Genomic DNA, 13,492 nt, shown 5'->3' with positions numbered 1-13,492 from the left:
ACATAGAAGGTACTGGTAATTATGTTTGTTAGTTTTAATTATCTTAAAATGTAAATTTATGAAGTCTGACTTTTATTGAACAACTCAACTTTTAAAGAAACCTAAAAGTGATTCCTTAAAAAAATGACCTTTCTTCATAAATGCTTATTTATTGTGTTGAGTGACATGACTTATGTAGCAGATGCTGTCATCTTAAATCTGTGAATTAAGGATGTATAGGGAAAGAGAGTCATTTATATTATTTTGATGTAATCTAAGTATAACCTGACTATATTTCTATAAAATACTGTTTTTGATTTATGAATGAATACATGCATGTTGTAGAAAATTTGTAATGCATAGAAAATGCCTAAAGAGATAATCATCACCAGCCTGACATAATTATTATTGATAAGTTGTTAAAGAAAAAATTAATTTAGGTTATGTGTACTATACATATAAATCTCTATTTTATCTTTAATGGCATATTTTAAAATGATTTTCAGATATAAAAAGACTTACAATATGTATATTTTAGAATTAAGATTCATGGTTTGATAATTTTTAGAACGTTTCATTTGCTCATTTCATTGGACAGACTTTGAAGGTTTCTATCTTCTTGCTTTAGCTCCCTGCTGTGGCATTCAGTGTCACCAACCTCCCCTTCACAGAGCCTATGCTATCTGTCTGGGCTCAATTGGTAAACCTTGCTGGAAGCAAACTGGAAAAGCACAAAGTAAAGAAGTCACCTAAACCGGGTTTTGCAGGTCAGTACATGGTACTTCTTGGTGAAACAACTACAGTCTTAACTGGTATTGCTTGGACAATGTCATTTTGTGAGAGCAAGTTCCTGTGACTGTCAAAGTCTTTGGGTTTCAATGGATTGACTATTTGTTGAGTTATAGTGGACATGAAAGCTTGAATGTGGTGATAAGAGTGTGTAGTACCAAGAATGACACCATGAGGAGAGTGGCGTCTGAAGAATCCCTAGGTTCCCCCCCACCCCTGCCCCATGCTCCCTGACTTTCCAGTGCCAGCATTTATTCTGAACAAACCTTTTGAAGAGGAATCTGTGTTTTCTCTCCCCACCGTTAACCCTCCAGCCATGGCTCTTTAGTTCAGTTGCCTTTTAGGAGCTTTGCTTCTGGCCTCATCAATGCCAGACCCAGTAAGGCCTGCATGTTTAGACCTGCCTTGCTTCATATCTATAGACGTTGGGCTAAAACAAAGGTCACCTGTGCTTAAAGCCTTCCTTCCTTTGGTCTGGAATACTGCTCCCTTAATTTTCCTTACGTTGCCACTTGCATGTTCTTTGAAGAGTTCTTCTCCTTGACTATTCTTTGCACATTGGAAATCCTTGTGGGTTTCTCCATAACTTTTGGCTCATTGTGTCCACTCTTACTGAGCTTTTTCACCCATTTCTCCCCATTCCTGTGATTGCTGCTGCAACATTTATGATAGTGATCACCTTTAACTCTGAATATCCAGTTCACATTTCTGGCTGGAGGGCCATGTGCATGTATACCACAGCATGTTCAGAATTCCACTAACCTTATCCCTTAGTCACTCTTTCTCTTCACAGTGAATAAACTGGCTGCCAGGCAGTCAGGCTTAATGTCTGAGAGGCACCTGTGATCCTCCATCCCCTTCCATCCTATGTTGCTGTTGGCTATGTTGCCTTCTGTGGCCTCTGACATGCCCTGCTGGAACACTGTTGCCACAACTATAATCCGGCTGTACTTGTGGTCTGCCTGCATTTTGTGGCAGCTTAGTTTCCTCCTCAGTTGGCTGTCAGGCACCACTGCAGTCATTTGTTTAGATAAGACTCCAGGGAGTGCCATGATCTTGTTGAGTTAGAGAACTGTATGTTGTGACTATCTGACAAAATCATCCTGGAGGAGTGTTGGCAAGAAAAGGTGAAGATATTTTGTTTGTGACATAGATATCTGGTTGAAATTTTAGCAATATGGGAAACATTTGATTATACTAATAATAACTGACATGGATCTAACTTTGTTAAACCATTTAATTCTCACCCTAATCCATCAAGGTAGTTGTGTGGGCAGCAGGAAAAGGGGAAGACCCAGGGGAGGTAGAGGATACTTATCCAGAAAGGCAAGTCCTTCATTATTGACAGTATTTGGCATGTCCAGCTAATTCCTACAGGGCAGGGCATTGTTTGTGCCACTTTACAGGCATGGCACTGTGGTGCAGGAGGCAGAGCACTTTCCCTAAGGCCACACAGCTGGTGAGGAGAAGAGCCCAAGCAAGGTGTGCCGTTCCTGAGTCCTTTTCTCCCACAGGACAAGTAGACCTGGAGCTGCTGAGGTGCCAGCAGTTAAAACTGTACATCCTGAAGGCGGGCCGTGCGCTGCTTTCACACCAGGACCAGCTTAGGCAGATCTTGTCTCAGCCGGCTGTTCAGGAGATCACAGCTGCTCATACAGGTATCTTTTTAAGGAAGCTGTTATAGATATGTAAGGAATGCAGGTACTCCCATAGAAAACAGGCAAAAGACATGAGCAAGTAGTCCATAAAAAGGGAAATAGAGATGGTTTTTAAATGCATGAGAAAGATGTGTAACCTGGCCAGAAATTGATGAAGTGCAAATGACAGTGTCATAATCTTATAAGACAAAAGATCCATCTTTCCATCTTTTATGCCTACCCCCAGAAGACACCTTATCACTTGACACAAAAGCAATTCTCTCACCTCCATGGCCTTCCTTTTTCAAATACACTTATACCTCTCTAGTAGACTTATCATCCTGAATATCAGACCTTACCATACAGGTCCCTGCCACAGCTCTAAGTCAGTCTTATGTTTCACCCTGGTATTCAAGGCATTCTATCACATTCAAGGATCTGATGGGAAGGGGGGGAAAACAGTAAAACAGTGGTGTCCTGCTTTGTTACTTAAAGTGTGGCTCATGGACCAGTAGCACTGATGGCACGTAGGAGCATGTTAGACACGTAGATTCTCAGGCTACACCCCAGACCTAAGAAATCAGAGTTTGCATTTTAATAAGGCCCTAAGGTGGTTCATACATATCTAAAGTAGCACTGCTTTAATACATTGCTTGTGGGAATTTAAGTTGGTACAACCAACATTGAAGAAATGTTACACTTTAAAATACATGTGTATTAGGGGCGCTTGGGTGGCTCAGTCGGTTGAATGTCTGACGTCGGCTCAGGTCATGATCTCGTGGTTCGTGAGTTCGAGCCCCGCGTTGGGCTCTGTGCTGACAGCTCAGAGCCTGGAGCCTGCTTCAGATTCTGTGTCTCCCTCTCTTTCTGCCCCTTCCCTGCTCATACTGTGTCTCTCAAAAATGAATAAACTTAAAAAAAAAATTTTAAATACGTGTGTACACACGCACACACATCTGTATCTGCATCTCTGTATCTAGCTCTGTATCTCTCCATTGACCTGGGAGTCATCTTGTGGGAATTTATCACATGAAAAGGCATGAAGATATGTGTTTACGGATGCCCATTATGGCTTCTTTGTTGGTATTGTTTTTAGGTTGAAAACTGGAGACAATTTTATGCCCATTATTAGGTGGTGTATCCATATACTGGAATACCAGCTGACTTTATTTTCTTTAGACTTTTCTTTATTTCTTCAATTTTCTGGAATAAGCTTATATTACTTTGAATAGAAAAAAAAAGCTATAAAATATTTTTTGATTATCTACTCTTAAAAAAGATGTGCTAAAGTATTATAGGGAACAAGATAGTCCTTGTTTATGACCCCAAACTCTCTGGGGTCAGAGTGAAAAGAGAAAATGCAGATGGCTCTGTACAGGTTATGATGCCAGTGCACTGTGAAATGTGTAATTGTAGTTCCACAAGTGTCTTGGGGATACAGGTGGCTGAGGGCTGGGGAGGGCAGCTTCTGAGGGGTGTGGCAGACTTGAGGTGCAGCATGATGAAGAAGCTCTATTTTGGTGGAAGAGACAGTAGGAGCACAGATGTATCAGTGAGTATATAGGAGAATGTTGAAGTGCTTCACTTTGCAAGGAGCTCAGGATTTATTGATGAATGTGGGGCAAAAGCTGGAGAGGTCAGCTGAATTCATGTGATAGAATGCCTTGAATACCAGGGTGAAACATAAGACTGACTTAGAGCTGTGGCAGGGACCTGTATGGTAAGGACTGATATTCAGGATGATAAGTCTACTAGTGAGGTATAAGTGTATTTGAAAAAGGAAGGCCATGGAGGTGAGAGAATTGCTTTTGTGTCAAGTGATAAGGTGTTTTCTGGAGGAAGACATAAAAGATGGAAAGGTGGTTCCAGTAGATCATAACCTGGTGGTTTTGATAATAACCTCATGGGAAACCAGTGAAAAGTCAAAGATGGCTGATGTTTCAAGCTTGAGCTACCGGGAGGACAGGAGGGAGTGCCTCTGATGAAGATTAGAAAGCCTAGTATAGTGTGCAGTTTTTTGTTTCTTAATCTTAAGAGGGTATTGTGAATTTAATTTTAATGTGCTGAGTATAAGGTAAATCTAATGAAAGTGCAGATTTATTCTGTATTAGTCAGTAGGGACCTTGAAAACTATCCATAATTATAGAAGATCAGGAAACCAGAGACCAGGGAATTGGACTGACTGCTCTCTGGTCACCCTGATGAGTAGCTCTGTAGGAACTGAATCAGGGTTACTATGTCACGGTTGGGACAGAGTAGGGGTTCCAGATAGCTCTGTAGAGTAGGGCTTGACAAATTATCATGGTTACCTGTTTTTATAAAGTTTATGGGAACACAGCCGCACCTACTTCTTTACATGTCATCTTAGGCGGCTTTTACTCTTCAGTGGCAGAATTGAGTAGCTGTGACAGACCATGCAGCTGATAAGCTTGAACTGTTTACTCTCTGTCACTTCAAGAGAATGATTTTCCAACCCCTGGTCTAGAGAATTAGTTGAAGTTGTCACCAAACCAACCAGCGAACTCAAATGGTGAGTGGGCTCCAGGCAGTGGGACTCAGTGGGCCTGTGGCAAACAGGAAGTGCTAAATGCCTCACTCAAAGCTGCTCAGAGATTAAAACAGACAAAAAGATGTTACCCTGACCACACAACATATCTGGAATTGGTCTCAGTTTATGGTCTGAACAAGGGTTAACAGGAAAAGCCAAGACTAAAAATAAAAAGGGAGTGTTCATAGAAGAGGTTTCTGAAGCAATGAGTGTGCACCAAGAAAGAGAAGGTATATGAACTGGGCAAAAGGCAGAAATCTGGGAGGTAGCTTTTTTTTTTTTTTTTTTTTTTTTGGCTCTGAGGAGACAGATGAACCAACAAAGGACAGATGCCAAAAAGCAGGGAGTGAAAAAATTTTTAGACTAATTTTTGATATCCGAGCCTTGAAGATTTTGATCGTCTAGTGCTTGAAGAGGTAGAGATCATACTCACTTTAACATGTTCAGTGCATCATCTTTAATAGTAAAGAGATGTTAGGAGTTGAAAATGTGATGTCGTGCATATATTTTTTTTTTATATTCAGATGATGGAGCAGCTGCATCCCCTGACCTTGGGGACATGTCTCCTGAAGGGCCACAGCCTCCAATGATCCTCTTGCAGCAGTTACTGGCCTCGGCCACCCAGCCATCTCCAGTGAAGGCCATATTTGACAAACAGGAGCTAGAGGTACGGTAGCAGCCTCTGCAATTTTAATCTGGTACACTAAATTTGGAACAATTTTTTTCCTAGATGTGTATTTTCTTAAGGATATATTCTGAATTTTAAATAATATGCTAAAATAATTCTTATGACTAGTTAGGCTTTAACCATGTTTGTCATAGAGCATTATAATACTAGTTAGAGGGTGAATGAGTTGAAGTTTAACCTTATTTTGAATATATGTGAATTCTTTGAAAAAGTTAATGAGATTCAACATGGGTCAGATGCTCAAATATTCATGGCATGATCTTTTTCTAGGAAATAATTGTTATTGAAGGAGCCCATTAGACCTTGGAATATTGCACTGGCATGTTTGTTCCACTCACTGCAAAGGCTTTTTTGGGCATGCACTGTTGCTGCCAGGCTCTTGGTCCTTGCCCTGTCGCAGAGCACCTGTGCTGCACAGTGTAGCTTAGGGATCAGGCTGTGGGCATGTTCCCATAGAAAAGACAACATGTGATCAGGTCTAAAAGTGATGACTTTCATGGCCTGCAACATGAGGGACTAGATGATTTTAAAAATCCTTCTTTCTATGTAATATGTAAAAAACTCTGGATAAAATATTAAAGACAAAAACCAAACCTAGAGTACTCAAGTTGCCAGGCAGAATATACCCTAATAGAAATTCTTTGAGACCAGGACTGCAGGGAGTTGGATCCGAAGTGAGGAAGCAGCTGTATCAGGTTGATGGGAGGGCTGACAGTAGTCCAAGAGTGAGGTAGGAAGAAGTAGGTAGCAAGAAAGTACGAACTGAGGTAGGAAAAAGGTGGGGTGCAAAGGGAGAAGGCAAGAAGTATTGAGCATGAGAATAGGGAGCAGTACAGTGCCTTCTTTGGCCTGAATGCCAACTACTTGCTAGGTCTAAAAACCGCTAAGATGAGGGTCAGGTTGAAGTGGCGACAGAACAGCAGGGTTTCTAGTCACTTCTAAAGATAAAAAGAGGGCATTGAAAGCAGTTGAAGAGCAAATTGGGCAGAATGCAACCTGGAATCACACTGGGAGGTACCCAGTGTTAAGAGGAAAGATGTGTAAGGAAACAGGGAAACGTAGAGTTATCCTTTAAGAATTGGGAAGGACTACCAAAGAGAGATCTTTCATTGTTTTATCTCCATTGATTTAGATGAAAATTCAACCATCATTCTTATTCTGTTTGAAGTGCCTTTTTGTCATAGACTCTGGGTCTAAAGTTCTTTCTTGTCTAGCAAGAAAGCGGGACTCAGGATTAAATGAGAGAGATGGTTAATGTCCAGGAAAAGACAAGAGCCCTGAATAAGGGTCCTTGCCCTGTTTTTATTAGGATCAGAAGGCTTACAAACATGGTGATGGACGTGCACAAAGAGACAATGAAATTATGAACATTAACTCATGGATGTGAGGGAAAGGGGGTCTTGAAGATATTAGGGGTTTGGGTTAATACAAAACAAAATCCTGGCTCTGGAGGCAGCTGAAGGTTGTTTACAGCAGACATGAGGCACCAACTCTGTTTATCTTAGCTAGCCTAGGGGATTAGACTGATAGAGCAAGTAACCTCAAGGTTAACAAGGCACCTTTTCTTTTGCTAATCAGTTCTCCTCTGGGCAGCTTTACCTGCAGCCCAGTGGTCTGTAGCCCTATTTACTTGTTTACCTAATTTGGTCCTTCCTTCCTGTGAAAGCAGCTTTCTGCTATAATACTAAATAGGGGGGAACTTTTGCCCTGAATCTCTAGTCTTGTTTATCTCATATACCTTTGTATTGCGGGCCTTTGCACCCCCTCTCTATTCTGGGGGCCTTAGCCCCCCTTCTCTATCCTTATTCACCTAATCTTGTTTACCCAAACTTGGGTGTGAGCATCCTATGGCTTTGTAATTCTTTACGCTTGTTAACTCATTGGTGCAAGCCCAGGGAATTTCTAAGCTTTTTCCTCACACCTTTTTTCTCCCATTCTGGCTGCATTTAATATTTTGTGATTTGTTTGTTTTTTGTTTTGTTTTCTACAGTTTGACTAAGGCATGCCAATGTATGTATGTATTTTTTCTCCCCCATCCTCTTGGGATATGCTTAAGTTACTTGCATCTCTGGTTTGATATTCCACCCCACCCCCCCACCCCTCCGCACCAAATTTGGAAACTTGTTAACTATATTTTCCTGTCCTGTTCTTTGCTAAGACTACGGTTACACATCTGTGAGATTATTAATTTGTTTCTGTGTGTTTTATAGGTCTTTTTCTCTTCGTTAATAAACTTGGCTAATTTTCTGGATCTGTTTTTAGGGTCAGGCTGTTCTGCTTTGTTGGGTCTAAATCTGCTGTAAGCCATCTAAGAGAGTCTATATTTTCAGATCTCACATTTCCATTTGGCTCTTATTTTATAGCTCTATAGTTCTGACAGTTCTTATCTCTTCACTCTCTATTTCTTTACTGTATATGTATGTAAAACATATTCCTGACAGTTGTGTTAAATTTCTTTTTAACACGTGGGCCAGCTGTCAGTCTGCTACTATTGGCAGTTTTTTTCTCTTGATTATAATCAGTTATTGGTTCTGCTTCTTCACCTATATGTAGTTGTTAGTATATTCTGGATGTTTTAGTTCTTTTTTAAATGTTTACTTATTTTAGAGAGAGAGTGCACGCATGTGAGTGGGGGAGGGGCAGAGAAGGAGAGGGGGACAGAAGATTGAAGTTGGCTCCACATTGACAACAGAGAGCCCGATGTGGGGCTCAGACTCATGAACTGTGAGATCATGACATTAGCCGAAGTTGGCATCTTAACCGACTGAGCCACCCAGGCAGCCTGTATGTTTTAGATATTACACTGTGTCGGCTCAGTGTTCTGTCAACATCTTCTGGAGAATGTGAATTTTATTCTCATAGATGGTTTAGTACCTGGCAGTTCTCCCCAGTCCTGTGGAGGCTTCGTTCTAGACTTTTTATTTATTTATGTATTTTATTTATTTTTAATACGAAATTTATTGTCATATTGGTTTCCATAAAGCACCCAGTGCTCATCCCAACAGGTGCCCTCCTCAATGCCCATTACCCACGTTCCCCTCCCTCACAACCTCCATCAACTCTCAGTTTGTTCTTAGTTTTTAAGAGTCTCTTATGGTTTGGCTCCCTCCCTCTCTAACTTTTTTTTCCCCTTCCCCTCCCCCATAGGTTTCTGTTAAGTTTCTCAGGATCCACATAAGAGTGAAAACATATGGTATCTGTCTTTCTCTGTATGGCTTATTTCACTTAGCATCACACTCTCCAGTTCCATCCACATTGCTACAAAGGGCCATATTTTGTTCTTTCTCATTGCCGAGTAGTACATTGTATATGTAAACCACAACTTCTGTATCCATTCATCAGTTGATGGACATTTAGGTTCTTTCCATAATTTGGCTATTATTGAAAGTGCTGCTATTAGATACTGCTGCTATTGGGGTATTAGATAGTGCTGCTATTGGGGTACAGGTGCCCTGGTGTTTCAGCACTCCTGTATCCCTTGGGTAAATTCCTAGCAGTGCTATTGCTGGGTCATAGGGTAGATCTATTTTTAATTTTATTAAAAATTTATTTTATTTTATAAAATAAACCTCCACACTGTTTTCCAGAGCGGCTGCACCAGTTTGCATTCCCACCAACAGTGCAAGAGGGTTCCCGTTTCTCCACTTCCTCGCCAGCATCTATAGTCGCCTGATTTGTTCCTTTTAGCCACTCTGACTGGCGTGAGGCGGTATCTGAGTGTGGTTTTGATTTGCATTTCCCTGATGAGGAGTGATGTTGAGCATCTTTTCATGTATCAGTTGGCTATCTGGATGTCTTCTTCAGAAAAGTGTCTCTTCATGTCTTCTGCCCATTTCTTCACTGGATTATTTGTTTTTTGGGTGTGGAGTTTGGTGAATTCTTTATAGATTTTGGATACTAGCCCTTTGTCCGATATGTCATTTGCAAATATCTTTTCCCATTCCGTCGGTTGCCTTTTAGTTTTGTTGATTGTTTCCTTTGCAGTGCAGAAGCTTTTTATCTTCATGAGGTCCCAATAGTTCATATTTGCTTTTAATTCCCTTGCCTTTGGAGATGTGTCAAGTAAGAAATTGCTGTGGCTGAGGTCAGAGAGGTTTTTTTCCTGCTTTCTCCTCTAGGGTTTTGATGGTTTCCTGTCTCACATTCAGGTCCTTCATCTATTTTGAGTTTATTTTTGTGAATGGTGTAAGAAAGTGGTCTAGTTTCATCCTTCTACATGTTGCTGTCCAGTTCTCCCAGCACCATTTGTTAAAGAGACTGTCTTTTTTTGATTGGATGTTCTTCCCTGCTTTGTCAAAGATTAGTTGGCCATACTTTTGTGGATCCAATTCTGGAGTCTCTATTCTATTCCATTGGTCTGTGTGTCTGTTTTTGTGCCAATACCATGCTGTCTTGATGACTGCAGCTTTGTAGTAGAGGCTAAAGTCTGGGATTGTGATGTCTCCTGCTTTGGTCTTCTTCAAAATTACTTTGGCTATTCGGGGCCTTTTGTGGTTCCATACAAATTTTAGGATTGCTTGTTCCAGCTTCGAGAAGAATGCTGGTGCAATTTTGATTGGGATTGCATTGAATGTGTAGATAGCTTTGGGTAAGATTGACATTTTAACAATATTTATTCTTCCAATCCATGAGCACGGAATGTTTTTCCATTTCTTTGTATCTTCTTCAATTTCCTTCATAAGCTTTCTATAGTTGTCAGCATACAGATCTTTTACATCTTTGGTTAGGCTTATTTCTAGGTATTTTATGACTATTGGTGCAATTGTGAATGGGGTCAGTTTCTTTATTTGTCTTTCTGTTGCTTCATTATTAGTGTATAAGAATGCAACTGATTTCTGTACATTGATTTTGCATCCTGTGACTGCTGAATTCATGTATCAGTTCTAGCAGACTTTTGGTGGGGTCATGTCATCTGCAAAAAGTGAAAGCTTGACTTCATCTTTGCCAATTTTGATGCCTTTGATTTCCTTTTGCTGTCTGATTGGTGATGCCAGAACTTCCAACACTATGTGAAACAGCAGTGGTGAGAGTGGACATCCCTGTCGTGTTCCTGATCTCAGGGAGAAAGCTGTCAGTTTTTCCCCATTGAGGATGATATTAGCTGTGGGCTTTTCATAAATGGCTTTTATGATGTTTAAGTATGTTCCTTCTATCCCGACTTTCTCGAGAGTTTTTATTAAGAAAGGATGCTGAATTCAGTCAAATGCTTTTTCTGCATCGATTGACAGGATCATATGGTTCTTATCTTTTCTTTTATTAACGTGATGTATCGCGTTGATTGATTTGCGAGTGTTGAATCAGCCCTGCAGCCCAGGAATGAATCCCACTTGACCATGGTGTATAATTCTTTTTATATGCTGTTGAATTCGATTTGCTAGTATCTGATTGAGAAGTTTTGCGTCCATATTCATCAGGGATATTGGCCTCTAGTTCTCTTTTTTTGCTGGGTCTCTGTCTGGTTTGGGAATCAAAGTAATGCTGGCTTCATAGAATGAGTCTGGAAGTTTTCCTTCCCTTTCTATTTTTTTGGAACAGCTTGAGAAGGATAGGTATTAACTCTGCTTTCAATGTATGGTAGAATTCCCCTGGGAAGCCATCTGGTCCTGGGCTCTTATTTGTTGGGAGGTTTTTGATAACTGATTCAATTTTGTCACTAGTTATGGGTCTGTTCAAGTTTTCTATTTCTTCCTGTTTGAGTTTTGGAACTGGGTGGGTGCTTAGGGATGTGTCCATTTCTTCCAGGTTGTCCAATTTGTTGGCATATAATTTTTCATAGTATTCCCTGATAATTGCTTGTATTTCTGAGGGATTGGTTGTACTAATTCCATTTGCATTCATGATTTTATCTATTTGGGTCCTCTCCGTTTTCTTTGTGAGAAGCCTGGCTAGAGGTTTATCAATTTTGTTTATTTTTTCAAAAAAACAACTCGTGGTTTCATTGATCTGCTCTACAGTTTTGTTTAGATTCTATATTGTTTATTTCTGCTCTGATCTTTATTATTTCTCTTCTTCTGCTGGGTTTGGGGTGTCTTTGCTGTTCTGCTTCTATTTCCTTTAGGTGTGCTGTTAGATTTTGTATTTGGGATTTTTCTTGTTTCTTGAGATAGGCCTGGATTGCAATGTATCTTCCTCTCAGGACTGCCTTTGCTGCATCCCAAAGCATTTGGATTGTTGTATTTTCATTTTCATTTGTTTCCATATATTTTTAAATTTCTTCTCTAAGTGCCTGGTTGACCCATTCATTCTTTAGTAGGCTGTTCTTTAACCTCCATGCTTTTGGAGGTTTTCCAGACTTTTTCCTGTGGTTGATTTCAACTTTCATAGCACTGTGGTCTGAAAGTGTGCATGGTATGATCGCACTTCTTTTATACTTATGAAGGGCTGTTTTGTGACCCAGTCAGTATGTGATCTATCTTGGAGAATGTTCCATGCGCACTCGAGAAGAAAGTATAGTCTGTTGCTTTGGGATGCAGAGTTCTAAATATATCTATCAAGTCCATCTGATCCAATGTATCATTCAGGCCTCTTGTTTCTTTATTGACCCTGTGTCTACATGATCTCTCCATTCCTGTAAGTGGGGTATTAAAGTCCCCTGCAATTACCACATTCTTATCAATAAGGTTGCTTACGTTTGTGATTAACTGTTTTATATATTTTTGGGGGCTCCCGTATTCAGCGCATAGACATTTATAATCGTTAGCTCTTCCTGATGGATAGACCCTGTAACTATTATATAATGCCCTTCTTCATCTCTTGTTACAGCCTTTATTTAAAGTCTAGTTTGTCTGATATAAGTATGGCTACTCCAGCTTTCTTTTGAATTCCAGTAGCATGATAGATAGTTCTCCATCCCCTCACTTTCAGTCTGAAGGTGTCCTCAGGTCTCAAATGAGTCTCTTGTAGACAGAAAATAGATGGGTCTTGTTTCATTATCCATTCTGATACCCTATGTCTTTTGGTTGGAGCATTTAGTCCATTTACATTCAGTGTTGGGTTTAGAGAAAGATATGGGTTTAGAGTCATTGTGATGTGTGTAGGTTTCATGCTTGCAGTGATGTCTCTGGTACTTTGCGGTCCTTGCAACATTTCACTCACAGAATCTCCCTTAGGATCTCTTGTAGGGATGGTTTAGTGGTGATGAATTCCTTCAGTTTTTGTTTGGGAAAACCTTTATCTCTCCTTCTATTCTGAATGACAGACTTGCTGGATAAAGGATTCCTGGCTGCATATTTTTTCTGTTCATCACATTGAAGACTTCCTGCCATTCCTTTATGGCCTGCCAAGTTTCAGTAGATAGGTCTGCTACTACCGTTATCTGTCTACCTTTGTCTTCGGGCATGTTTATCCCTACCTGCTTTCAGAATTCTCTCTTTATCCTTGTATTTTGCCAGTTTCACTATGATATGTCGTGCAGAAGATCGATTCAAGTCACGTCTGAAGGGAGTTCTCTGTGCCTCTTGGATTTCAATGCCTTTTTCCTTCCCCAGATCAGGGAAGTTCTCAGCTACGATTTGTTCAAGTACACCTTCAGCCCCCTTCTCTCTCTCATCTTCTTCTTCTTCTAGAATTCCTATGATACGGATATTGTTCCATTTGATTGCATCACTTAGTTCTCTAATTCTGCCCTCATACTCCTGGATTTTTTTATCTCTCTTTTTCTCAGCTTCCTCTTTTTCCATAATTTTATCTTCTAATTCACCTATTCTCTCCTCTGCCTCTTCAGTCTGTGCTCTGGCCGCCTCCGTTTTATTTTGCATCTCATTTATAGCATTTTTTAGTTCCTCATGACTATTTCTTAGTCCCTTGATCTCTGTAGCAATAGATTCTCTGCTGTCCTCTATGGTTTTATCA

The 13,492-nt window shown here is 40.3% G+C and overlaps 1 protein-coding gene across 4 annotated transcripts in view; it reads left to right on the top strand.

Annotated features, from left to right (window-relative positions):
- HERC2 (HECT and RLD domain containing E3 ubiquitin protein ligase 2) overlaps positions 1–13,492 on the top strand; it is a 270,781-nt gene that overhangs the window by 154,042 nt on the left and 103,247 nt on the right. For all 4 annotated transcript variants that reach the window (XM_058736915.1, XM_058736914.1, XM_058736917.1 and 1 more), the window contains 3 exons: positions 608–746; positions 2,283–2,426; positions 5,478–5,620. In XM_058736915.1, the coding sequence (XP_058592898.1) occupies positions 608–746; positions 2,283–2,426; positions 5,478–5,620 (426 nt within the window). The remainder of the gene's footprint in view (positions 1–607; positions 747–2,282; positions 2,427–5,477; positions 5,621–13,492) is intronic.

Source organism: Neofelis nebulosa, chromosome 7, assembly GCF_028018385.1.
Source record: "Neofelis nebulosa isolate mNeoNeb1 chromosome 7, mNeoNeb1.pri, whole genome shotgun sequence".
NCBI classification, from domain to species: Eukaryota; Metazoa; Chordata; class Mammalia; order Carnivora; family Felidae; genus Neofelis; species Neofelis nebulosa.
This window is presented reverse-complemented; position numbering and strand designations above follow the sequence as displayed.